This window comes from Rhopalosiphum maidis, chromosome 4, assembly GCF_003676215.2.
Source record: "Rhopalosiphum maidis isolate BTI-1 chromosome 4, ASM367621v3, whole genome shotgun sequence".
NCBI classification, from domain to species: domain Eukaryota; kingdom Metazoa; phylum Arthropoda; class Insecta; order Hemiptera; family Aphididae; genus Rhopalosiphum; species Rhopalosiphum maidis.
Window position 1 is genome coordinate 54,257,017 of NC_040880.1, and position 27,711 is coordinate 54,284,727.

Sequence of the window (27,711 nt, forward strand, 5' to 3'; positions counted from 1 at the left end):
ATAAGATGATATTACATTAGTGAAACACAGCATTTTAAAATGAAAAATTATGTATTTTATCATGTCTTACATAAAAATTCTAAACATTTTAAGTTAATTCTATGATTTTCATTAAGACTAAAAAAAATAATGTATGAGTATGATGTTCTAGATCTGGATCCATGCAGTTTGACTACCACAAATTGTATATTCCTAAGGCAATACTTTTAATAGTATTAATTAGGATAAAGAATGTACATCAAAATAACAATTATGGTTAACAATACACAACTTATTTATGTTGACAAAAGAAAATACTTCAATTTAATGAAAAATAAAAAATGTCTAGTATGAATTACATAATATTGGAATAATTAAACATCTCGTTTAAATTTACTTTTTAGAATTCGTAATACAATTTAATTCAAAATAATTTTGAAGTTTTATTTTTTTTGTACTCATATAAATAATAATGAAGTAATAATAATATCTAATTAAAAAAATATATAAATGCATTTCATAAAATAATTAAAAAAACTTATTTTCTTCTAAAATATTATTGAAAAACTAATATTTAATAAATAATATATGATAAAAATGAGTTTACATCATTAGTAAACAAAAACATGGGTCCTATATCTTCAATTTATGAAATTATATTAAATTATAACCATTTTTCTAAACGTAACTTTATACTTTGTTATTCAGTAATATTTTAACAACTACTATCTCAACAAAAGTTACTTAATTAACAATTATTACTACAAAAATAAATTTAAAATTTATTAACACAATACTTATAACATAACAAATGATTGAAAATGATTTTTGTAAAATTAATTTGAGTTTGAAACAATTTTACAATGTTAAATATTCATATAATTCACAAAAATTGAAAATATACCCAACTTTGTTTAACGATTTATAAGTTTTTTAATATGGCATAACATTTATTTTTGTACAATTACTTTTATACATTAAAAAAAAAAACAGATAGTAAATCATTATATAAGAATAATTAATTTTGTTTTTAGATCACAGCACTTATTCGTTGTTCACGAAAAATAAAATATAAACTTATGAATAAATGGAAAAATTTGACACAAATTTGGGAACTTAATTAATTAAAAATAGATATTATGTTTGTTTCTGGCTAATAGTAGGAGTTTCTTTCATTATCAATTGAATTTGACACATCTGAAATCTATAATAACAATAATAATAAGATGATAAAGGGTCAGGTCATTCAACATATTATATGGTATAGACGAGTACAAAATGTAATAAAAATTAAAAAAATTAACTTAACATAAATGCTATACATAAAATTATTTTTATAAATTATTTAGTCATGGTAAAATAATTAGTTTATTACAATAAACTAAAATGAATAGTTTTAAAAAATAATATATTCACTGAGTAATTATGTACATAAAAAATATAAAAAATTAAAATAATAAAAATTAACAAGAAGTTGGCAATTAAAAATAATAAACTCACTCGTTTGATATAAAATTAATTTGTGTCATTAAACATTATAAATGAAATTCTAAAGAAGTATTAATAAAGAATAGAAGTACAAAATAACCACAACTCTGATCGAAGTACAGTCTTTACGTGAAAACAAACGTTTTTCTTTTTTTACAAGGCTACTAAAAAAATTAATAATAGTAATTAAAAAAATAAAATAACAATGATATAGCACCAACTAACCAACATACAATGCACAAAAGTATAATATAAAACAACAAGTTATACAAAAGTAACAGCCTTTGGGATAACTTAAGTATTTTTATCAAGTCTTAAATAATAAAATACACGCATAACCATTTATGTTTAAAAAATACAAAGCAAAATACATTATGAAGTTAAATAAATTTACTATGTTCAAAGGTTCAAACCATAATTGGATCCTCATCGCTATCCAATGTATTATTGTTCGAACGTTTGGATTTTTTTGTAGTATTTTTAAGTTTAGCTTTGCGATTACTACCAAGTGTATCTAGTAACAATTAAAAACAAAAGATGGTTTAATAAATAGATTTTTTTTATGATGATGTAGATGGTGAAAAGGTGTTTTTTTTCTGGGAAAATAATGATTATTTTTATTATTATTAATGTTTCTATCATATTATAATACCAGTAATATGAATATAATAAGTAATAACTATAATTGGTTTTAATTGTATGATAAATAATAATCAAACTATACATTAATAAGTTTAGGAAAATTTATAACTTACTAGTGTCAACATCATCTAAACTTCCATCATCAGTTGATAAAAGGTCATCATCTGAATTTGTACGTCGTAAACTTGGCAAATTAGAGGTCAAAAAGTCTTTCTCTTTCTTGATTTCTTGAATTTGTCCAACCAGCATTTTTTCTTCTTCATCCATTTTACTGGGTCCTTCAGTTGGTCCATACACCTAAAATATTTAATCATTTAATATTTAACAACTATAAATTTAATAAATAATAATGTACGTACTTTTGAAATACGCAAAGAAGACAACCGATGAGTGGCAGTATGATGTGCAGTATCTAATGTATCAATATCAGCCAATGTTGATTTTATTTTATCCATTTGGTGACTAATTATAGAACTGATGCAAAGTGTTTGTTGTTCAATATCTCTAAGTGACTCTTGTGCAGGAACTAATTTATTTGTTCTTAGTACACATGGCGCAAATACTATTGCTAATGAACTAGCATTCATGCGGTTCACGTTTTCGTGCAATGCAACCCTAAAAAAAAAGTAAAGTTGTCTCAAAATAAATTGAAGAAAAAAAATCATAGTTTAAAATATGTACCTAGCAAGATGAAAAACAAGTCTTTCCATTAGATCATAGTTGACTTTTGGTAGTTTTTTCAATATGTTAAACAATGTGGAGACACGATCTTCTGATAGACTAGCAGCACGAATAAAATCATCATAACAATCAAATGTTAATAATGGTTCTGGCATGTCACGTAAAAATGACTTCAATACACTGGCGAGTACATGAACCTGTTAAACATAGTTAAATATAATATAGAAATTAAGATTTTAGTTCATATTTTATGCCAAATAAACAATAAATATTTATTTAATCATGTTAGTATCTAACATACAATAAGAAACATTTTTATTTAAATAAATAAAATGGCTACAAGTTGAATTAGTATTTTTTTTATTTACTAGGAAAACAGACTTACCTGATATTTTTCAAATTCAATTTTGCTTACGTCATTATTGTCAATGAGTTCTTTAAGTTCATTTACACGTGTTGTAAGCTATTATATGATACAAAAAATTATAAATAAATAATTTGTTTTTAATTATCTATTTATTTAATTTAATAAAACATACAACTAAAAATTAGTTTAAAAATCTTACCCCAGGTTTACGGTAAATTCCTTCTGTGTACATTCCATACATTTCAATAATAGTTATAAGACATTCAACAACAGCTGGAACTTTACCCATGCTTAAATCCAATTCACCTAAAGGACGTCCAAAAACTTTGCCTTTAACAACACAAACCCCCTTTGACTGCATGTTAGCAGTAGAAGAATTCATGTCTTTTAAACATTCTTGATTTGCACGAGTATAACATTTCTTATGGCATGTTAATTTACAATCTAAAAAAATTAAAATGATATAGCTATAAATTGCTTAAATGTTTTTTAAAATAACAAAGTTATACTTACTTCGACACACCAAACTTCTTTCAATTGGCCACAAAAAGAATGAAGTGCAAACTTCACAAGCTGTAGGAATATTGATCATACTCATTTGTAACATATGTCCACCATGATTAATATGGTCTTCAGACTTCTGCTTCTTCTCTTTTTTACGTTTAGTTTTACTAGGCTTTTCTGTATCAACTCGATTTTGACTCATAAATTCATTCATAAAACCACGAAATGCATTAACACAAAGAGTTACTGGAAAATCATCTTGGATTTTCTCGTTTCCACATACTGTTTCTATTACCTAAACATATTTTTAACATAAGCTTATTATGTATACAAATTATCAAAATACAATATCTTACATGTAAGAAGTTAGCAATTAAATCTTTATATTTAATATTGAGTACTTGACCGTTTCCTTGTTTATTAGCAACACTATAAGTTGCTATAAGATTTTCCTTAAATTCACGTAATGCCTGTTTAAATATTCTATCAACTTGCGATGGTTTTTTAACTTCTTCACGTTCGATTTTGTACAGCTGAAATAAGATTAAAATATAAAAATTATAATAATATACCAATTAATTTAATGCTGTAGTATTGTAATTTTATTAGAATATTATGTAAAAATGCAGTTAAATATATAATTTTACAAGATTTGGGTGGGTATGCTAATGATATAGAAACTGTGATAATAAATTTGGAAATAATGATAAATTATCATATTCAAAAAATGAGCTAATATAATAACCATACTTATTTAAACTTCTTAATTTTGTCATAACTTTTTGTAATATTTGTTTTCTTTAGAAATATTTGAAAATTTTAATTAGCAATTAATGATTGATAACAAGATACAAACCTTTTTCTAATTAATTTTAAAATGTAATAATTTGTTTAAGTTTAAAGTTAAAAGCATATTATAATAATAGTATGATAATAATATAATATATAATATTATAATTATGTACCTTCATTATGACCTACCAATAATAATAAATAATGACTATTATTAAACAGTGACCTTATTCCTTCTTACAAATATTTTAATAAAACAAAAATGCATGTTGATACAAAATTTAATAATCTAAAGTTGAACTTTATATAAGTTTCAAGTCTGCAACTTATTTTAAACATTAATGTAAAATAAATTTAGTTAGTAAATTTGTACCTATGTTTATATTTTTTTAATATCCAAGATCAGAAAATCAGTAAATCCAAACATGGATAGACTTAAACTTTAAGTAGGTACTCAAAAACATATTAAAATTTCTATTTAGTAACAGTATAGGTCAACTTAATTATTCATTGACAATTGTTGAAAAAAATATTGCATAATATATTATAATATACATCACAAAGTACAAAAAATAATGTTATTAAAATTCAACCCATTCCTAATGTAAATAATGTAATGCCACCATGCCGGCTAATAACTATGTAGTTGATGCCTTAAAAAATAAAATAAAATAAATAACATATAATCGTAATTGTATCGTAGAATGGTGTGAAAAGTTCTTCTTTATAATTAAAATATCATTATATCTATAAATACATATTACATATAATATTATTAATATATATATTAGATTAAAATAATTCAAAATAATTTTATAACGTCATTAATTATTGTGTTTGTAAATAATAATTAATGTAATACCTATGCAAAGTTTCAAGTTTTCGCGGATATTTTTTGAATTACAGCAATGTAGTAACTCTAATTGTTATTTTATCAAAAATCAAATTTTATAAAATAAAAACTTAAGTATCAAATATTTATACATTTTTTTACAAAATAATGTGTCATCTTCGTATTTATGACAAAATGTAAACGTCGGATTATTTTCGATATTTTTTAACTGTTTTTAAATCGATTATTCCGAGAACAGTCGATGATTAAAAATACAAAGAATTTTTACTTCCTAAATTAGGTACCAACTAAATATAATTTGGCATTAGAAACCATGCTCTATGTTGAAGACTGAAACAAATTTTCTGCCAAAAAAATATTAGCCTCAAAAAATAAATAAAATAAAAAAGAATAAAAGGAGGAAGATATGTATCATTGATTATATATTATATAGCGACGGATAGGCTCACCAGAACACCGGGATTTTCCCGATGGGCCGCTACTTATATTGACGAAAATGGGCCAATGCAAAATATCTGGATGTTAGATATTATGATCATGTGGGCCTCTAGATTTTATTTTTTCAGGTTCACCAGATTATGCCTATCCACCCTTTGTAATAAATATATTAATATATATAATCAGTGGTATGTATCTACTATTTAGACTAATTAGCAATATTTTCTCAATTAGAATAAGCTATGTAAGCGAAAAAGTTAAGGTACTAATGAATTTTAGATTCTGATTATTCTGAACGAAGCAAGGAATGTATTGATTTTACAATGATGTATGTTTTTTTGCCTGTCATCATGTTTTGGAGTAGAAATAATGCTTTGATTTTTACTTCAGCCCCTCTTTGAAAAGGAAAATCCATCTAGTTGATACTTTTGGGTCAAACGTAAAATTTCTATTAGATTTCAAAAGCGTCAAGAAAAACCCTAAAAAAGTAACAACGAAAAAATGGGAATTTTTACGCATAATCAGTTTTTGACAAAATCGATTTTTTTATTTTGCTGTAACTCAAAAACAAATCAGTTGTAAAAACTTGAAATTTTCACCAAATGTTTATGTTACTGTTATCTATTTACGATTAAATTTTCAAATTATTTTGACTTTTTTTAAGTTATTTGCAGACAATTGAAATTTTTGATTTTTCTAAATTTTTTTTCTTGAAATGCCGATAAAAAAAATTTGGCTTTCAAAAAATACTTTACAATTTAATACAACGTTTATTATAAGTTTTACTTATCGTAGTAAAAAAAATCAAAAATTGTTAGTCACAATTTTTGTTTATAACCATTTGAAGTTCAAATGTTTACGAAATATATCAAAATCGCGAAAATTTGCAAGGAATTTTGAAGTTGAAAATTCGTAAAATTTTTGTGATTTATACCTAAGGTTAAAAAACTCAATACAACGTTATCCATAAGTTTTCCTTAAAGTAACTGTAAAAAAAAATTCCAGCGTTAATATAGAAAAATTTTATGAGCGTATGAAATTTAATTTTTTACAAAATCGCGTAAAATAACGATATATTACAATTTAAATATAGGTAATAATATAATATAATCCTACTAATTATCATTGACAGACAAATAATCTCCGTTCAGAATCGTTTTTTGTACACAGTGATACCTGTCATTGCATTCAAATTTAACACATCCATTATAGTGACCTACTCTCCATCTCTACTATACAGCAGAGCGATATCCGCTTGCCCACCTTTAGAAAATGAATATGTTAAATTTGAATTTAATGATAAATTTATTACATACGAAAAATAATTTTAAGTGAATTTGCGAATCTATGTACATAGTAGTTTGACAGTTGTCAGTCTATAGTATTATTTATTAATATTTCTATTACAGTAATTTATTTTATTATTAGTAATAGTCAATACGTACCATAGACGGTAATTTTTGTTGAAAATATATCACATTTATTTATATTATTTATTATTGTTGTTAACTTTTGAGGCAATACTGACTTACTGTGGAACATCGTAAATATAAGTAAATTTGTGATATAAATAGGCAATAGCTTAACATTAATCTAAATATTTTGAAAATGTCGTGCCTCATGAAATATAATACTAAACGTAAAGGTTTTAGATTTCAAAAATAATGTTTTTGAATTACAATAAATACAAAAATTGTTATTCATAATTTAAATATTTAATATTTTCCAAATCTGAGGTTCGAATGTCTAAACATTTTTTTTCTTGTACAGTTTTTGATTTAAAAGTTAATTACTCACTAATAAGGAACTTTATACTGAATTTTAAAATCATTTTTTGGCTACCACACGATTGTGTACGCTAGACAATTAACTTTAATATTTACTCAAAAAGCCAAACGATTGCGTATGATTTGTTGTACAACGTTGCCACATTTAAGTTTTTATTTGTGATCAGTAAAAACTACATTTTGAAAAAAATAATTTAAGTCAAAATATTTTAAAATAATGAATTGTAAAAGTGTATTCATTTTAAAACCGTTTATATAACTAATTTTTGACAAATATGTTATAATATTTTTATGAATTTTGTACTTATTAATATTTTTTTATAGTTTCTTTTATACGAATTAAATCAGAATTTTCCATTTTTTTTTTAATTCGACCTTTAAATACTGATTCTATTTTCATACATGTTTCCAGAAGGATGGGAGCTATGAAATTGGGCGTTATAAGTTCGATAAAAATTTTCGGATTAATTTTAAATTGTACCTACGTTCGACGTTCTATTAGTTCAAATCAAATGGCAACAGTGCTCCAAAGTTGCAGATAAAATTCGTACACAATCGTGAACATCAAATGTCCACGATTGCGTAGGCATGTCGATAAAGACTGTACGCAATCACCGCATTTTTTTGCGTATAAATTTTGTTTATTCTTAATTATTTTTTTGTTTTACACTTTTATCCAACTATTTTAAAAAGTACTATGAGTTATTTGTTTTAACCATACACAATACACATGTAACAACTAGATCTGATTTTTTTTCTCATAAACAACCCTTAAAGTTGAAGATTAAAGCATTTTTTCTACAGTACCTATATGGTGTGAACATTAAAAATAAATACATTATTCACTCCAATCAATAGCTAAAATATATCATGCATTATTATGCAAGAAAAACACAAAATTAGGGTATCCGTAAATAGTCTATATAAATGGAACGTTTCTATGAGTATAATAAAAAGACGTTCCAAAATATACTACTAAAATATTAAAAAGTACTAAGTAACTGAGTGAAAGTAGGCCACACATATAACTCGAAAATTATATTAAATTACGAAATATAGGAAAACTTTATCAATACTAAACTTTAAAAACTAATTTAATCAATACTTAAAACACTTAAATTAAATAGTCTTCGATTAAAATCAATAAATAAATTTAGTTATTTTGAATAAAATAATGGCTTAAAAAATAACTATCATACGTATACCCAACGAGAGTGGATGTCCTACATTTGAACTTTGAACATAAAACATTTAATTATTAACAAAAACCGATAGGAATAAATGATAAAAATCAATAGCTAAAGAAAAATACACGCAAACTAACCCTTTTAGATATTTTAAAATAACTATAATTATATTTTTTTTTTTATACAGGGTGATTTTTAACTGAATAATTTAATCGTCTAATAGTATCTGCATCAGTCATAAAATGTATAGAAAATTCTTGACTTTATTTTAAAAAATTTTTATTTTTTTTACACATTTAAGTATGTATACTTGTTTAAAGTATATCTATATAACTAATTTATTGTTTTATAATTATTTTTAGAACGGGTTGATAACTTTTTTTTCTTAGATTCCATATAAAATTGGAATGTGTATTTAATAGTATAAACCAATTGTTATTATGTAATAATAAGTAATGCATATATTCGTATATCGTATATAGTTAATGTTCATATCCATTGTCTATATAGTTTAAAAAGATCCATTCTTTACGATATTATATTCGTGATCCTTTATAAATAAATTGTGAACATTTTAAAATTAAGTAAAAAATTTACAAATAAAACAATGTAGGTCGTCGAATAATGGAAGGGGAAGTATAATTATCGGTCAAAGAGTTGAGGGTTACCGTTTCTAGTTTGTAAAAAAGTGGCAGTACGGTATTCAACAGTCAAAATTACCCTCATTCTTTGTTCGTAAGCTCGCCTTGGTTATACTATTTTCAAAGTGATATAATTTATCAACAAAAGTGCGGTAATATAGTTTTGAGTTTTGTAAAATGTTAGATAATTCTACCATGGGACTGTTAATGATATCAAACCCAGTGTTCGAATGTTATGCATTTTACAGTAGTATTCTTATTTTAAAAATGATTATGATGTCTTTTCTAACAGTACTTCAGCGTTTTAGAAAAAAAGTAAGATTTATTTACGTTGTTTTTTTAGTTATAAATGTGTTTATATTTATTATTTCAATTCAATTATTTAATATTTTCAATAAGTGTAAAAATAAGACATACTTGGAATTATAAAAATTATATTCCAGTTTTTTATTTTAAACATTAAAAAGGAAAAATTTAAATTTAATCTTTGGGTAGTTATCTTCATGCTAAATCATAATTAAACATATATTTTATTTAAAAATCCACATAATAAAATTAAAATTTTTTTTTACGATTTATTGTATTATTTCATGAATGTTATAAACTTATTATTTTTATATACTATTTGTATATAGTTTTTACCAACTATCTGTATAATTATTTATATATTGTAAAATAAAAATAACTTTCATTTATAACTTTACTTATAATAAAAGTCAAAATTCATAATTCTATTAAAAAATATAAAGGCTTATTCTTATTCAAACTTACTGATCAATAAATATGTACATAACAAATTAACAACGCGACAAAAATTTAGGAGAGATGTTTAAATTTCCTGTTTTATTTTTTAAGATCCTACTGATCCTACTAATAATTTTTAATAAACTTGGACTTACAGCTTACCAATATTTTAAAATTTAAAAATTATATAATAGTCAATTATGTTTCGTTAATTAAATAAATGCAAAAAGTTGTTCATAGGATTCAAATTTAACACATATTAAATGATATTTATGTAAGTACTTTCTTCATCTTACAAACGTACGGCAAACCAAATTTTCATTTATTAGAATTAATTATGTTTTATTAATTTTATATTAGAGTGAATAGTCCTATTATCAAACATTCAAAGTTAAAGGTAATAACATAATTTGTGCTTAGGAGTCAGTTTGTATGATAACTTTAAGTGAGATATGAGTGTATATTATACATGTATTTATACACTATATAAAATATTACAGATTAAAAATATTTTTATTTAGTTCAAAAATTAAAATATTGAAAAAAGTCAACATTTAAGTACAAATAACAGTTTTTTTACTTTTAAATTTGATAATAGGTAATTATACTTTTATATTAACATACTAACAATGTACAATCAATTCTTGTAAACAAAAATTTGGTATGTTGTATGTTTGTAAATCAAAGACAATACGGATTGTCTATTGACAACTATTATATACTGAAATATTATATAAAACATTGCTATATCAGTACTATTATGCGGCTTTTTATACATTTTTTTAACCAATTATAAAATCAAAATTTAATCTACAAAAATGAAAAAAAAAATGATTTACTCGAGTAATCATTATTGTATTTAATAGGTTTTTATAAGCCCAGAAGATACTGCTATCAGCAAAGGAGGCGGGGAAGTTAAATATGATGATCCTGATATTGAAAGAGTAAGAAGGTAAAATGATGAAAGTAGATTGTTTTTATCAATTACTAATTATATAAACAATAATTCTGAATTCTTATTTTAGGGCACATTTAAACGACTTGGAAAATATACCTATATTTTTAATTACTGGATTACTTTTAGTAGCCAGCAAACCTCCAGAAATGATAGCTAACAATTTGTTCAGAATTTATACATTTGTAAGAATAATGCATACAATTGCTTATGCTGTGTTCATATTACCCCAACCTACAAGGGCAATATTATTTATTGCAGGAGTAGTTATAAATATTATTATGATAACTTATGTTATTTTAAGTATGCATAATTTTTAATTGATATATCTGTAAGCAACTTATTTTGTTTAGTACACATAATTAACAATTTTAATACAACATAAATTATATGTTAAATATATTATTTTGTATTTTGTTTTTTGAGGTTTGAGCAATTTGTACCAAAAATTATGTTACTCTCATTAAGATTTGAAAATGCACATAAATGCAACTAATCATTTATATTTGTATTTAATATACATATACAATAAAATAAAGAATTGTTTAAAATAATTTATTATATACACAAATGTATCATAATCAAATTAATAAATATTTGTCTATTAGTATTTAGCATTTATTATTTAAAATTTTGAATGATTGATTGATACTTATCAATTTATACGGTTTTAAAAAAATCATAAGGTGTATAGTTTTATGTGAACTGATAATTATGTAATTGGCATTATTGGAAATATATATTAATATTGTTAGCAGTGGTCAACCCTATAGGTTATGCATTATCATAATGGCAAACACAATGCATCTGCTTGCAATCAACCTGACAATTATTTTTCCTTTTTTAATTATTATTATTTTTTAAATATTAATAAAACTAAATTTAAACTTCAAAAAAATCTTTATTTATTTATATATTAACACTATAATACTAATATTAAATTTTAGCAAATTATAAATGTATTGACTTCACAATAACGTGTTCTTTTGGTTTCTCAAGACATGAGAAAAAAAAACCCTGATCATCAACTTTGAGGGAGGTAACTGGTAAAAAATTGTAACCAGAAAAAAATTATTGTAAATTCAAAATCAGAAATTTCTCAGTATTTTTTTTAAATAATTGAAGAAAAAAATGTGAATGTTTGTTAATAAACTATTATTAAAATAATTGTTTGGTAACCATAGTTCCAAAAATTAAACTATCTTTGCTAAGAACTGGTTTTTCTATTATGATAATAGATTGAATTCAAAATTAACGCATCTATAGTGACCCAGTCAATAAAGAGGTACATTCAACACTTACTCTATAGCAGAACAAGATACCTACTTGCCAATTTTTTACTTTTAATTTTGAAGTCAATGAATTAAACCTTAAACTAATAAGTAGGTTGCATACAAAACAATAACCACATTTAAAATTAAATTAAAATTAATTATAGTATACGAATATTTATATCTTGAGTATTATTTTTATTACAGTCAAGTATTGAATTTCAAGTACCTATGATAAAAATAAATTTTACTTATGTATATTTTTTTTAAATTTAATTTGATTTTTTATAAAAAAAAATACATTATACAGCATTGAGTATATCAGTATACAGAAATTTTCAAAAAACAAAAAAAAAATAATTTAAATTATTAAAACTTGACTGTACTAATAATAATCTTTAATAAAAAATATTAACTAACCTTTTTAGTTATAAAATCTTGCATCATTTTAAGTTCACGCACATCAGATATAATCTTGTCAGTGCGGTCTGTGAATTCTGATGTACCAGTTAAACTGAATTTTCCTATTGTAGTATTTTGGTTATTTGCTATGTTCGGTGTAATATGAGCTTTGTTGCCTGAAGGTGCCGGTTTCCTAGGTTTTCTTCTGTTGGTTGGCCGATTACTTCCATTTTGTTGTATACATGGCATTTGTAGTACACCACCATTTTGGATACATTTTGTATGAAATAACTTTTTACAATCTAAAATATAATACATAAATTGTTTATCAATAATTATATAAGAAAATGTGATAAAAAATCAATTAACCACTTTGAATGTTGAGTTTAAAACAAAATTGTCATAAAATTATTATATTTATCATACACAATCAATGGTGTAATTTTAATTTTTTTTTTTTAATACGCATGGCATATAGAGCAGGCCACTTAAGCGCAAGTCACTATCAATTATTTAGGCTAAATTACTACAATATTAGATTTTAAATGCACATTTATATACCCTGCATGGTCCAAATAACATCACTGTACACAATTTGATAGTTTAACTTTTAATAACTAATATAGTAAAATGTAAAAATATGTAAAATATTTAAATAAATACAAATAAACCATTATTTAAAAGCACATCATTTTTAGTTAAATATTAGGATATTTTAATATTAAAAATTAAAAAAGTATAAATAATAATAACATTTAAATTACCTGAGCACTTATGTCCTTGAGTTAAAAAGGCGTCCATCAATTTATTACAATAAGTGCATTTATCTTGAGGAGTAAATCGTCCCAATTTCCTAAATCGATGGCCAGCTATTGTAAACATGGTAGTGCCTTTCCATTCAAGAAGTTCAAAAGATGGTGAATACGTTAATTTTGGTTCATCTGATTTTCCTGAATGTGTAGTTGAGCCATCACTGTTTCTTCTTTTTAATTCTTTTTCATTTATTATAGAATTGCTACTGAAAATATAATAATTACAGTATTCATATAAAATAAAATTTCTTTTTAAAACAAAATACTATAAAGTTAAATTCCAATAGCTTTATACTCTAGCAACTTTTTTTCTTCTAAGATAATAATTTATAATAATAAAAAATAACAAGATTATAATAATTTATACCCAACTGCCTTCAAATAGCGCATACTCACATAACATGTAGAAAAGAAACATCCACCTCAATGCCTAACTTCCTGTACATTTATCTCTATCAAAGACATACTTTTTGAATACTAAGAATATACTGTCCAAATTAAGAAACAAACACTTTAAGAAATCCTACAAAAATCTTAGTATCTTCAATAAAAGAGGTCTTAACAATCTATACAATTATCAAATTTATAAAAGAGACTGATCTCCGTCAACTAATTTAATATAATCTTAATAAACTGACTGCCAACATATTTTTATGATTTTCACTACAATGCATATATACAATAATAATGTCTAATAAATAAAAACTTCTATTAAATGATCATACTTTCAAACAATATATTAATAGATATTTTAAAATAATACTGAATTATGCTAACTTTCAGCTAAGCATACTATATAAACAACTTTAATCAATTGTATATTTGACACCAGATGGTGTGAAACATGTCATTGGATAACCCTAAGAATGCCAAGCAACTTAAGAACATAGTCAATTTGTTGAATATTGTAAATAATATAGTTGAACTGACTAAACTTAATTGTTGATGTCATAAATATGTAAAAATATATTTTAAAACAACCTTAATATTTGGGTTATCTGTTAGTCATTTAATTAGATATTAAGTAATTGATGTATTACTGTATTCAAATATTTTTTATCTTACTCTGGTGCTGGTTCGGTATTGGATACACGAAGTCGATTAAATAAACGGACTGGTGGATTTGGCTCAGAGGTAACATGAGGAGTTCTGGTCAGTAAAGTGCGTTTATTGGAATCAATGGTTCGTTCTCTCCGTTTCCAAACAACTGGTGGTTTCATATGAGTATCATCTAATTCACTATCGCTAAATGCTGTTCCTTCATGAGTTGGACCATCAGTCTTGTGAATACGTTCTATGAAATTGAAAAAATATTTATTTCATTTAAAAATAAATTATGATAATTATTTTACATGCTGTTTTTAATATTAAAATTAATACTACTACTACTAATAACACATTATTATTTTTTTTTTGCTATAGAGTGACTACTTATATCATTTAACATAGATTAAAGTTAACTTAATACTAAAATTAATAATGTGAAAAAATATAAGGAAATAGAAAATAATTCTGTTATAAAATAATAAATATGAATTTAAAAATGTATTTTTTTTGTATATTTTTTTTTTTTGTGACACTTAAAGCATTTATTTTTACTATCTATTTGATTTGATTTAATAAGATCTTACATTATATTAATATACCTATTAATAATTTAATATTTATACCTTTATGAACATCAGTTGGGTGGGATTCTATTCTCAGACGAGATGAAACTTTCCTTTTTGGAGCTTTAAATTGTTCTTCTCTGTATAAAGTAAAAATAATTTAAAATTTAAGCACCTTTATTTTAAATTGAATAAATAATGTTCATACTTAATATTATTGATCATTTTGGGTTGTATAAATGGGTCAGCTTCTGATTCACTGTCACCTTTTGCTCCTCCACTACTTCTATGAATAAAAAAAGTATAAATTATGCTTATTAAAATGCAACGATTATTAAGTAAATATTTCATAAACTTAATTAATTACTCAGAATCATGCAGTTCTTCTTGACTAGAATCTTTAGAATTGCTAATTTGAGGAGCTGAAACACTTTTCCTCTGCAAATATGGAGTTAGATAATTATATATTATACAAATATTAATATTATAAAAATTCTTAAATTTACTAAAATTAAATACCGTATTTTTTATTTTTGAAAATTTTTGTCGAGCTAAATAACCTCGAGAATGGGCTTGTAAAGTAATAACACTTCTTCGTAAATTCTTATACCAACTTGCTACTCTATGTTTACGCCATACAGATTGTATATAAACAGCAGCCGATTCGTCCATTCTCATTTTATTAACTAGCCTTTGAGCTAATATCATTCTCCACCAAGACTAAAATAGGAAATCAAACATATTATATCCAAATTATAAGTTACTATACATTTAATTATACTTGTAATGTTTCTGTAGCCCATGTAATTCTGAGATATTGTCTTCGTTGTAATAATGTACGAAACCAACGTTGTATAGTTACAATGCTTGCCATTATTTGTTGGTGAAGTCTATAGTCTAGTTTTAATTTTTCACACTCCCGTAAAAATACCTTTGATTCACCAATCTGATAATTATCTCGATCTAAATTTAATGTTTGTAAGAAATTTTGAACATCTTGAGAGTTACTATAAATAAAATTAAAATTTGATTAAAAAGATTTCTAAATGAATATTTTTTATTTTTATTTACCTATTAAGTCCTTTAGGTAGTAATATTCGATAAAGTTGAACAAATTCTTCATAACTAAGTCGAACATTATATCCAGCTTGACGAATTCTTACAGTTTCTAACATTCCTGTATAACGCAATTGTCTTTGAACAGTATCATGATCAAACATATTTGCAACCTAAATATTATAATAATAACATTAAATTGTTTTGTAAAAAAATACAATTTTAAAAATGATTAAAAACACTCACTTTATTACTATTACTTTTAATACATCGAATAAAAAATGGATTCGCTTGATTCAAAGTATCCATAAGGCTATTTAAAGACATTTGAAACTGGGCAGTTACAGTAAGAGGTTGTTTACGGGCTTTACTGCTAATTGAACCTTGAACTTGTATTCTTCCTGCAAGTGTTTTTACACTTTGAAGATTTTTTAATCCTTTGTTACCACGGTCTTTAGGTCTGAAAGATTTATTTTTCCTGTAACATAAAATATTTTATTAGTTGTATCAAATAAATAAAAATATTTTTTAAAACTATCTATAGCTATATAATTTGTGTACATACAAGTGTGTTAACATAAAAAATGATAAAACATTTTTATATGTTAACAATTTTATTTGTTAGTAAATAATTGAAAGTAATACAAAGCATAAGATCAAAGTATACAAAGATTTTTAAGTTTAACGAAATATTAATAAAATAAATAAATATGAAACAAATACAAAATCAGATCCTAATTCATACTCATTATTTTTAAAAATCCAACAGATTTATTTATATTAGTATTAAATAATAAATTATGTTTAGTTTAAAAATATATATTTATAAAAGAAGTATATTTAAGGTAATTAATATTGTTTTTTGAGTATAAAATTAAAAACATGTTTCATGATAAAGAATATAATTTATTAATTTAAAAATATATATCACAAATAAAACTTATCTTCTAATTATTTACAAAATATGATTTAAAACCATGCACATGCTAAATTAATACAAACATATAAACTGCAATTATATAACACGGCACAGATAACCATGGTATAAAATAATCATATCCCATGCTTAATGAGGCATACTATATTAAAGTAATATTTATAATATTAAAAAGAAAATTATAATTTTATAAAAATATGTAATTATATATTTAACTTATAATGTTGTGTTGTGTTTAAAGTAATTTTTATTTATTGCACAGCATAGAGATATAAAATAAAAGATTCCCATTTCAAGTGTTTTTAAAAACTCCCAAAACCATCCGAACACCAATTTTTAAAATGTTTGATTTTTGGAAACATACATAACAATTTGTGTAGCTCGTTCAATGACTTTATCTTCGTCTGTAGATTTATTGGCACGAATTTTTATGTCTTCTTTATTAATAATTTTATTAGAATTAATAGTTTCTAAGTTTGTAAATTTATTGAAAGCTGAATGATTTTTATATATATTATGTTCATTGTTTGGGGCAGATGCCAATTTTTTACCCACATTAAGTACATATCCACCTCCATATGGTGTGGAATTTATGGGAAATTTTGGAGTGTACCTGGAAATATTATGTTAAATAACAAAATGCTAATTTATTTTGCTAAGACAATGAAAAACAAAAAATAAAACTTCAATCCATCTAGAACTAATATGTAAAAAAGTAAATAAAATATAAATATTATAACTTTAAATCTGAATAAAACTGGCCTAAAATAAAAAATAGAAGCCACATATTATATAATATGTCTTAACAGTACAGAAATTAATACACATAAATATAAATGTATTTAGATATAATAAAATGGTACTTTTTAAGCAAGTAACAACAGTATTTAAACTTAACTTACACTATGCGATTAATGGTGAGGTTTACCGATGACATTGTAACTAGATGACTGGATGTAGCATAAAAATTAATATTCAGTAATAATTAAATTTATATTAAAATATTATGGATATAAAAAAAAATATTTTTTAAAATTTAAATATAATTAAATTTACTATTTTGATATTTTGAAATAAACATATTGTACTTGAAATTTTTGATTTATCACCCTTTATAATGTTAAAAGATATAATTAAAAATGTTAAAATATACATACAAATAGTAATACAATTTTATTCCAAATCCAAATCATACAAAAAAAATATTCATTGTATTACAATCTAATGTAAAAAAAAAATTAAACTTGATTAAATATACTTTATGTTAGACTATTTATTAACAATTGATTTTAAGTTTCTTTTTCGACCCCTTTTTAAATAATTTATTATTTTAATAACTAACATATTGAATAATTTTGTAATTTTTCAAAACATAAATATATAAATATAATACCTAAATAAATTTGTTTAATTGAAATTTTTTTAAATATAATATATAATTTAATAATTGATTACTCCTGAAGAAATGGTAAAATATGTTTTTGAATTATTAACACAATAACTATATAAAAGAAAGAAATATATTACCTGATTAAACTGTCGTTTTGCATACTATTTCTGAAACGTAAGGAAATACTTGAAGCTTTTACACCGTCAACTAAAATAAGATATTATTAATATAAATGTTTAAATTTTAAATTAATTATATCATTTGTTGAAAAAACACAAAAATTACCTCTGCTTTGTCGATGCCTACGGCCAGCTTCTTGAAACGAAAAATAACCTCTAAAAAATGCTCTTACAATTGCCCAGCGGAACACCGCAACTGGATCTGCACCAACAAGTTCTCGGACAAATGCCATGCTACTATTTTTTAACACTCCTACAATGTCTTGTCGCATAAGATCCAAATTTTTTTCTCTCATTTCAAAAACCTAAATACAATGATTAGTTTGTCATCCAATATAAATAGACAATAGTTAAATTTAATTTGTAGATATAATTAAAAATACTTTTATAATTTTATATAATTTACATATAACTACTAGAAACCACTAAACAATGCTTAGACTTAGGAATGGATTTAACACAAGAAAATGGGAAATATTAAGAATAATAATTTTGGAGAAATTAATCTAATGACTAGACTTAAGCAAGTACTGTTTATTTAAGTAAATCAAGCATAATTAATAGCCTAGTTCAAATTTTAAGTACTCAAATTTGGTTAAGAGGATGTTAGCGCAATATTTGTTTTCTCTCTCTTAGACCCACACGTGCAATATAGATAAAACACTTTCACCTAAAATCGTTTTTTTTTTTAAATATAGAGTGAAATTATAAAAATTATAGATTGAATTATGAAAATTTTCTCAATACTAAATACCATTATAATTTTATTTTATTTTATTTGTAGCAAAGTAATGTTTATTTAGTTGAAATATTCAATAACTACTATGTTTTTACTTTATTATAGCATATCTTATTAATTATAAAGACAATATATATATATTTTATATATTATAATATGTATGTATGCTCGACTAAAAGGGCTATGCTTCTACTGTGAGCCTGTGTTTAAAATGTTATCAGATATTATCGTTGTTATTACATTATGAGAAATAACTATTGAGATCATCATCGCTATGGGTTTAGTTCACAGCGTATACATAGTACACTAGTACATAATACGTACTACGTACCTACCATTTATTTATCTGAAATCTAAAAAAAGACACTCACAGGATTGTTGAAAATGTATGAAAATGTATTTGTTACAAGAACGGCTAAATAGCCTAACACTTATGCCAGTTTATAGAAATATTTAATTACAGCTGAAGGTATAGACTAACTAGCAAAAAAAAAAAAAAATAGAAAACTAGATTTATTAATTCAATTATTATTTATTTTATTCATACATTTAATGATATAGCATTTTATAATACAGAAATGTTGACTTTATGGAGTATTGGAGTGAATAATCTACCATATTCTGTTTAATGTGAATTTTGAATCAATTCAAATTATATTCATTCAAATTTCATTGTTCATCATTTATTCTTATATTTTACTACCAAAGTAAAAAGTTTTGAGGGTGGGGGATTTTTCAATTGCCCCTTCCCATTTGGCTTTTTTTTTTCGATACCCCCCTTCAGAAATCATGTCTATGCTACTGTTTTTTAATGAAATAAATATGAAAGGGAGGCTCTTGAATTTGACATTACTCAGAACATTCCTTGAATGTAGTTAATCATTATTATTTATGAACTCAATTTTATATAAGAATAAAACAATAGTATAATTTTATTTGTAAAAAGTGTCATTTAATTCAAAACATAAAAGGTAATTGAATATTTGAATTAATAAAATATAATATCTTTAATACTTAAAATTTTAACCAAGTAATTCAACTTTATTTTAATAAATAACATATTATATTACTTGATATTTAACACGTCCTGCATAATGTCTCACGATGAAAGCATTTTCTTTACGTTGAGGCATTTCATAGAATTTATTATCCTTGTGAACAGAGTTAAATTTTTGTAATAATGTTTCAGAAGATGAACCAGGAAAACTAAGAAACAAATCATAATATTGAAAACATTGTATATTATGTACTGTAAAATTACTAAAGGTAATTAAGTTGACTAATTTAGCTGCTATCATTATTACTACAATTACTTACTTGCATTGATCGTCCAAAACACATAATAATCCATTAGGTTTGCCTTCAATCATTTGTAAACATCCAGTATTATCTAAAAAGTCTATATCACTCCATTTAATTCCTTCTTTACGGTATTCTTCTTGTTCATATTTAAACACATGTTGATTGAAATAATATTGAAGATGTTCATTAGCATAGTTTATGCAAAATTGCTCAAAACTAAATAAATCATACATGTATTGTATAAAAAATAAAAAATAAAATAAATTTATAATTTACCTATTCGAAGTACCAAAGTCTTCGAATCCAAATATATCCAAAACTCCAATTGAATTTCCTTGATGATCTCTTAAAGTATCTTTTTTTGAAAGTAAAGCATGGTTTACTTGTAATACAATCCAATCAAATAAAGCGCCATAAAGGCATTTTGCCATTGCATCTCTAGCTGCTATAGCCTATAATATTTAAAACAAAAATAATAGTTTGAAAGTAAAAAAATAAAATAATGAATATTACCTCGGGTAACTTATAGTTAATCACTAATGTTTCTCCGGATGCTTTAGCACGTTTAGCGGTTAAAGCAGCTAACAATGTTTCCTGTTTTACTCTAAGGAGTTGTGATATTAAAAACACTATTTCAGGGTTACGTACAGCAACCGCTTCGTCATGATGGTAAGCCGACTTCCGAGGTTGAAAATCAACATTACCTTAAATTTAAATGAATTGAAAAATATCAATGAAAATAATAATTGCAATTGTATTTTTATCTATAGAATTACCCAATAGTAAAACTGCTGAAAGAACTGCAAATAATCGCCGTTGCTTTTCAGGTGTGAAACCTACCATTTCCATAGATTGCTTTAATCTAGAAAATTCATATTTTTCATCTAAATTTCCTAAAGTGTAGCATCCACTCTAAAAATGAAAGCAATAACAGTTTTGTAAAATAAAAATGAATTATAATATGTTAATAAATAAAAAAATGTTCTTACGCCATTTAAATAATTATAATAGTCTACTCGGTGTAAATGTAATGCTTCTTTTTCGGAATCACTAGCTCCATTTAATAGATAATAAAATACATGATAATTACGTTCATTTTGTCCCTGGGAACAAATTCTAGATTTTTCTAAAAGATATTTTTGAACAACAGCACTAAAATTTAAAATAAAGGTATGTTAAAATATATAAAAATAATTTATGATTTAGTTAAGTATAAAAATATTTAAAATATAACTAAATAATTATTTAAGTCATCAAAAAAAAAAAATTTAAAAATGATAAGTTAAAAGAACACAAAATTGAATTATTAAGTACTTACCCATGTACCATTCCATTTTCTTTATAGTTAACTTGTATAAATTTACCAAATCTACTTGAATTATTATTATGTGCTGTTTTAGCATTTCCAAAAGCCTAAATAATAACAATACATTGTAGCGTTATAAATAAAAATAGTTTAACTAATAAATTACATACTTCTAATACTGGGCCAGCACTTAGTATAGTTTGTTCTACACCACTACCATGACTACCTTTCTGACTCAAAGCAGTAAGATGGTGTAAAAGAAAATTTGTAGATTCTGTTTTACCACTACCACTTTCTCCACTAATCACAATGCATTGATTACGTCTTTCCCTTAGCATACAATGGTATGCAGCATCAGCAATGGCAAATATATGAGGAGGTAGCTCTGGACCAAGTCTTCGGTTTTGATATAGTTTTACATATTTTGGGTTATAAATGGGATGAAACTAATAAAAAAAAATGAATGTTTAAATATATATATAAATATAGGTACTTATATTGTAAAATTGAAATTTTTTTAGCAGGTGACTATTTATTGGGAATCCACAAAAATGTAAATATTTTAACCATTATTTAATAAAAAAAAATGTAATTGAAATGTTTTATACCCTAACCTTGGCCTTTTGGCCTTGATCAAATTACCAGGAAAAGTCTTTATTTCTGGAGTTTTACTATATATTTTATAACATTTTAATTTTTTTTATTTATCACATACACTCAATAGTTTTTGTTTTCATGTTAGATTCAAGGTCTACAAAAGGTGTTAAATGATTAACCATCCTAAGAATATATCCTAGATCTGATTAAAAATAGTGGTTGTGAACAGATAGTATTCAAATACATAGGTTCATGAAGCCCGGGAACCCTGGTAAGAAAAATATTAAAGCCATGTACTTAATACCTGTATTTATTTCTGTAAATACCTTACCCGTGTATAACCGTGTATTTAATATACATGTATACTTCAAATATAAATATTTATAATAATATATTTTCTAATAATTATTAATTAGTAATACAAATTGTATATCTGTTAATTACCTACCTATTTTTATTATTTATAAATGTTATGAATAGTTATTAGCTATGCTTAAAAATTAGTAAGATGCATTTGTTTATCATACATTATATAGGTATAAACTATAAATATATTATAAATGAGTAATATTTAAACTGGTTTTAGATTTAAGATTAAAGCATAGATGTAACTAGAACCATTAAATTGAGTGAGCTCAAGCCCATAGTTAAAATGTTTATGCTTGTTTTCAATTCATATTTAATTTTAGGTGGACTTGAGAAGCTGAAGGGTAGGCTAAGCCAAACCTCCCCCTATTTACATCTATGGATTAAAGCATAAATAATTGTAAAGCTATTATCTTATTGCCAATTTTATTACATTTCATTTACATATGTATGCCTTGTATCTGTTTAGATTTTTAATGACTTTAAAATTGTTCCATACCTTATTGTGCCTGTGTTTACTATACATATAATACATTTTTTCTTTAAAAAATGAGTTATTGTTCTAAAAGTCGGGTATGGCAATACAGCAAATACGGCGATAAAGCTTTTTATGATTTATTTACTTATTATAATTTATTAATATTATTGATAAATGTGATTATAACATATACTACTCCGTACTAGAAGGTAAAGTGAATACAATATAACATATGTGTTCTGTCAATATGAGTTCAGAAAGTGGAGCAATTGTAAGTCAGAACTGTAGAGTAGTGAAATATGATTTTATTTAAATATATGAATATTCAAACTCACGGGTAGTTAGATACACGGGTATTTTTATTATATGGGCTTTAACCCCATCATAGGTAAAACACAGGTACTCACGTAGTTCATTACATGTGTAATCGCGACCTCTAGATCTGATAAACTTATAAGATAGATAATATGTATTTAATTTCAATGTTTTAGATTGGCCTCATGTATCAATATCAATATTTATAAAAAAAAGTCAGTAGATCATATAATAATTTCTAATTAAGTACTATTTTTAAGTCATATTAAGGTTTGGAATAGATCACCTGCTAATTGATCCCATAATATTTTATTAATGAAGAGCTTAATAAATTATTTTTTGTATATTACCTTAAAAGGATTAACTGCAATTAAAATAGAACCAACGTATGTATATATATGACCAGCCAAAAATCTAGCTCTTAGATTGTCTAAAAGTGTATGTTCATTGAGATCAGGAAGTTGACAAAGATCTGGATATTCTCGATCTTGTGGTTGATAAAGAAATCTATAGAAGTAGTCTCGTATAAGTTGAGGATCCATAGTGAAACCATCAGCCCATAGACTGTCTGATAATTTTTCTCTCAAATAAAATCTGAAAAATGTATAATTCGTGAATGTAATAAGTAACTAAATACTTAAAATATCTTTAATCTCAGTTTTACCTATAATATTCTTCTTGTTGAGTGTGCCTACGAGGTTGGGGCCATAAAAGCATAACAGCAACAGGGCATTCTGTAGGACCAAGTCTGCGTTCTTTACATTCTCGTCCAAGAGCATCACCAACCACTTCAGCTAGCTCAAATGCACTATTGCAAGTAGTTCCACAACCCCCCGATAAAGAAAGTCGTTCCACTATACAGCTAACAATTTCATCAGATGAAGTTTGTTTGCTAGCCTCCACACTAAGTGCTTCATAGCATTGTGATAAAGCACCCACAAACACTTGCACTATGTACCTCTGGTTGCCTTCACCCATGGCATTTAAAGTTCATATAAGTGGCATAACTTAAAAAAAAAATAATAATAATAATCATTAGTAGAAACTAAATTTAAAAGAAAAAAATGTTAAAATAATATTGAGTTAGCTTATTAAGTAAAATCTTAATAGTCCAATATTAGACTAGTATTAACTATATAAAATACAAACTTGAAATAATATTAAATTATTTAAAATAAGTATGAAACATATTATGATTAAATTCTTAAAAACAAAATCATGTGGAATAATGATCTTGTTCAAGGTTGTATTCATTAATGCATTAAGGGCAGGGCTACAAAATAACTGTTTATACCTAAAAATTTAAAAAATATCATTGAATATAAGATTTTAATTTATTTGAAAAAAAAGCATATTCAACATGAATAAAATACTATCATCAAAAATAAACTTAGAAAAAATTATAATTTACAGAATAAATATACCTACTTTAATATTGATTTTAATTTTTTCAACATATTATAGGTACAGTAAAATAAATCCAATATTTTTCCAAGCTCTTAATTAATTTATAATAATTAATGATATTAATAATTTATGAAAATTAAATATTTACGCGAGGTATCTAAAAAGATGCATTGTACAAGTTAACATACAATTTAGTACTGGGTTCTATATAGGAAAATAATTGTAGCATAATACTTTTAGTATTAATTAGGTATAAGTATGTAAATAAAAAGTACCAGTTACGGAGACAGTCAAAATCTCTTGGCTAAGCAGTGTACACTTGTTTACTTAAACATGACAATATTATGATCGTTACACCTTTAAGGGACTCTGATTTCTGACAAGTCAATACATGATTGATTATGCTCTTTTTTTTATTATTATTATTATTAAAAGCCAACAGCAAACACGTTGGTTTGGTAGGAACTCACTCTACATAATACTATGATATGTGATGCCTATACAAAAACGAAACGTTATAGTTCCGGGGGGGAAGTGACGATAGATAACTCAAGATCCATACCGATGGAGGACAGTCCTGCTAGTCGCGTATCGACGTTGACGATGGCTCGCAGCACTACAGACGAGCTTCGACTCCCGCGAGTATCTGTCGTCGAAGTAGTATAAAATCCAATGGATCAATGATAAGACGGCCCCGTCAGGATGGTGGATCGCGCGTCAATCACTGCTGGATAACGACGTGTGATCGTTAAACGTAGACGAACAGCGGTACGACATCGCGCGCGTAACGACGGTTGTATAGACGTTTCGTGTACAACGACGAGAAATTCTCGGCAATCGAGACACTTTCGTTAAAACCGTTCGAGGAAACCACAAAAAAAATCAATTTAGCATACCCACTCACTACTACAAACCGCGACGACGAACACTGACGGAACACAAACGAATGATAATGATGATGATACGGTTATACTCACTTGTTGGCGTTTTTCTTGTGCGTGCGGCGCGTCAGTGCGTGCGTGTGTGCGCTATATCGTTTTGAAATTCGAAAATGATAATAGCAGAACGTACGTAATCACTACAATCACTAATCACATCACATGAGAGACACGTCCGTAGAAAACAGATTATGTCTACGATACTTCCTGCGAGGGCAGCCCGTAAAGCGGGTCCTAAGGATTCCCTTCGGCTCACTCACGATTTTACGTGTAGCTGACGTCTGAGAGACATGTTTATATTTTTATCGTGTGCTTTTCTTTTTTCCATATCCGACAAGACGCGTGATTTCCTCGGAAAAACGGAATCGTTGGAAACCTATTAGCTATTAAGTATATAAATTAATTCTACAGTAATTCGAAAAGGTGGTCGTGTCCTCGCGCATGCGCTAATGGATATCAATGTAGTGACTATAATATAAACATAGTGGTGACATGCCATACCCATATTGTCCCATGACCCATACGCGTCTATAATGTCTTGTCTATCAGTTCTCCAGAATCTGGAGACAATTGTGCGCCAAGTATTTTCCCACGACCGAACAATATTTTTCATTTCGAAAACGTACCTATAATACGGCTAGGTATACACTATACACTAATCTCCTGTGTGCATCACCAACACATAAAATGTATCCAGAAAAAACAAAAGAGCAATACTTCAATAGTTTTAAATTATTTTTTTAATTTTATGATTCCCTTTTTGAATAATAGGTGAATAACTGGTGTTCTATTCCTGTTCTATCTGCTTACTCCTATAGAATATAGAGTCTAGATGTTTAATGTAAATTCGTGAAAGAGAGTAAATGTTTATATTTCTTTTCAATACTATTTTAATTAATTTTTGGTTAATATCACGAATTAAGATATTCTTAATCATATATCTTAATTCGCGGTTAATATTTTTATTCATTTGTGAAATTTAAACTAAATCTTACTAAAAAGTAATCATTTAAAAATGATTACAAACCAAAATAAGTGTAGGCATTATAAAAATATTATATCTATTGGAAAAGTTTGACACTTGACCAAAAAATATTTAAAACCAATATTACCCCAACACCCCTGCTATATAGTTTAATACTTAGATAAATATATGTATGTGTTTGAATTATAACATTAATGTATTTGTATAGGTAGGTTCATTGTTTACTGTACAGAAAGTTTTGATCTAGACGATTCTGATAAATTTTATTTTTTGGTCACTGTACTTTAAGTAATATTGTGTATTTTGTTACTATAATATCATAATGTATTTATGTATTAATATGTTGCACGTGATCATTGAAATAATTAAATATTTTTATATTTATTTATTTATTTATTGCAAAACAAATGTATATTATATATGCATAAATAATTAAAGTTATTTTTGCAATTATTTTTTGTACACCTCCTAAGTTTGCTAGTGCTTATGTAGTTGTGTTGGAGGGGTAGTTCTTATTTTTAACCATATCGATTAAAGTACTATATATTCTTGTAGTATAAGTT

General features: G+C 25.0%; 2 protein-coding genes across 8 annotated transcripts; one reads left to right on the top strand and one right to left on the bottom strand.

Annotated features, from left to right (window-relative positions):
• Window positions 1-1,406: 1,406 nt before the first annotated feature.
• On the bottom strand, window positions 1,407-26,153 carry LOC113555529 (unconventional myosin-IXa-like). 7 transcript variants are annotated; one of them, XM_026959916.1, is made up of 33 exons: window positions 25,788-26,153; window positions 24,483-24,825; window positions 24,169-24,412; window positions 22,233-22,508; window positions 22,075-22,169; window positions 21,746-21,908; window positions 21,533-21,668; window positions 21,270-21,460; window positions 21,033-21,208; window positions 20,772-20,972; window positions 20,525-20,660; window positions 18,822-19,020; window positions 18,674-18,743; window positions 18,049-18,096; window positions 17,511-17,759; window positions 16,456-16,687; window positions 16,225-16,382; window positions 15,935-16,160; window positions 15,673-15,873; window positions 15,521-15,591; window positions 15,362-15,436; window positions 15,214-15,293; window positions 14,609-14,837; window positions 13,496-13,749; window positions 12,750-13,033; window positions 4,018-4,194; window positions 3,671-3,956; window positions 3,357-3,601; window positions 3,176-3,253; window positions 2,791-2,987; window positions 2,469-2,724; window positions 2,223-2,406; window positions 1,407-1,981 (listed from the first exon to the last, which is right to left on the bottom strand). In XM_026959916.1, exons 2-33 carry the CDS (start codon window positions 24,794-24,796, stop codon window positions 1,875-1,877), a joined length of 5,838 nt encoding a protein of 1,945 aa, XP_026815717.1. In that variant the 5' UTR covers window positions 24,797-24,825; window positions 25,788-26,153; the 3' UTR covers window positions 1,407-1,874. The 7 variants fall into 7 exon arrangements, with proteins under 7 accessions (XP_026815717.1, XP_026815716.1, XP_026815715.1 ...); XM_026959915.1 differs by having other exon boundaries at window positions 13,496-13,746; window positions 15,362-15,439; XM_026959914.1 differs by having other exon boundaries at window positions 15,362-15,439.
• LOC113555531 (microsomal glutathione S-transferase 1-like) lies at window positions 9,537-11,534 on the top strand. Its single transcript, XM_026959922.1, has 3 exons — window positions 9,537-9,674; window positions 10,970-11,055; window positions 11,129-11,534. The coding sequence occupies exons 1-3, from the start codon at window positions 9,537-9,539 to the stop codon at window positions 11,376-11,378; spliced, it is 474 nt and encodes a 157-aa protein (XP_026815723.1). The 3' UTR covers window positions 11,379-11,534.
• Window positions 26,154-27,711: the final 1,558 nt, after the last annotated feature.

What these genes read in the sequence shown, in the direction of transcription:
- LOC113555531 (XM_026959922.1), top strand. Translation starts at nt 9,537, where the DNA reads ATGTTAGATAATTCTACCATGGGACTGTTAATGATATCAAACCCAGTG. An exon ending in TTCAGCGTTTTAGAAAAAAA is followed by an intron (nt 9,675 to 10,969) that starts GTAAGATTTATT and finishes TGTATTTAATAG; the next exon opens with GTTTTTATAAGCCCAGAAGA. An exon ending in GATATTGAAAGAGTAAGAAG is followed by an intron (nt 11,056 to 11,128) that starts GTAAAATGATGA and finishes TTCTTATTTTAG; the next exon opens with GGCACATTTAAACGACTTGG.
- LOC113555529 (XM_026959914.1), bottom strand. Translation starts at nt 24,796, where the DNA reads ATGGGTGAAGGCAACCAGAGGTACATAGTGCAAGTGTTTGTGGGTGCT. An exon ending in GGGCTACAGAAACATTACAA is followed by an intron (nt 15,874 to 15,934) that starts GTATAATTAAAT and finishes TTCCTATTTTAG; the next exon opens with TCTTGGTGGAGAATGATATT. An exon ending in TTTCAAAAATAAAAAATACG is followed by an intron (nt 15,592 to 15,672) that starts GTATTTAATTTT and finishes CCATATTTGCAG; the next exon opens with AGGAAAAGTGTTTCAGCTCC.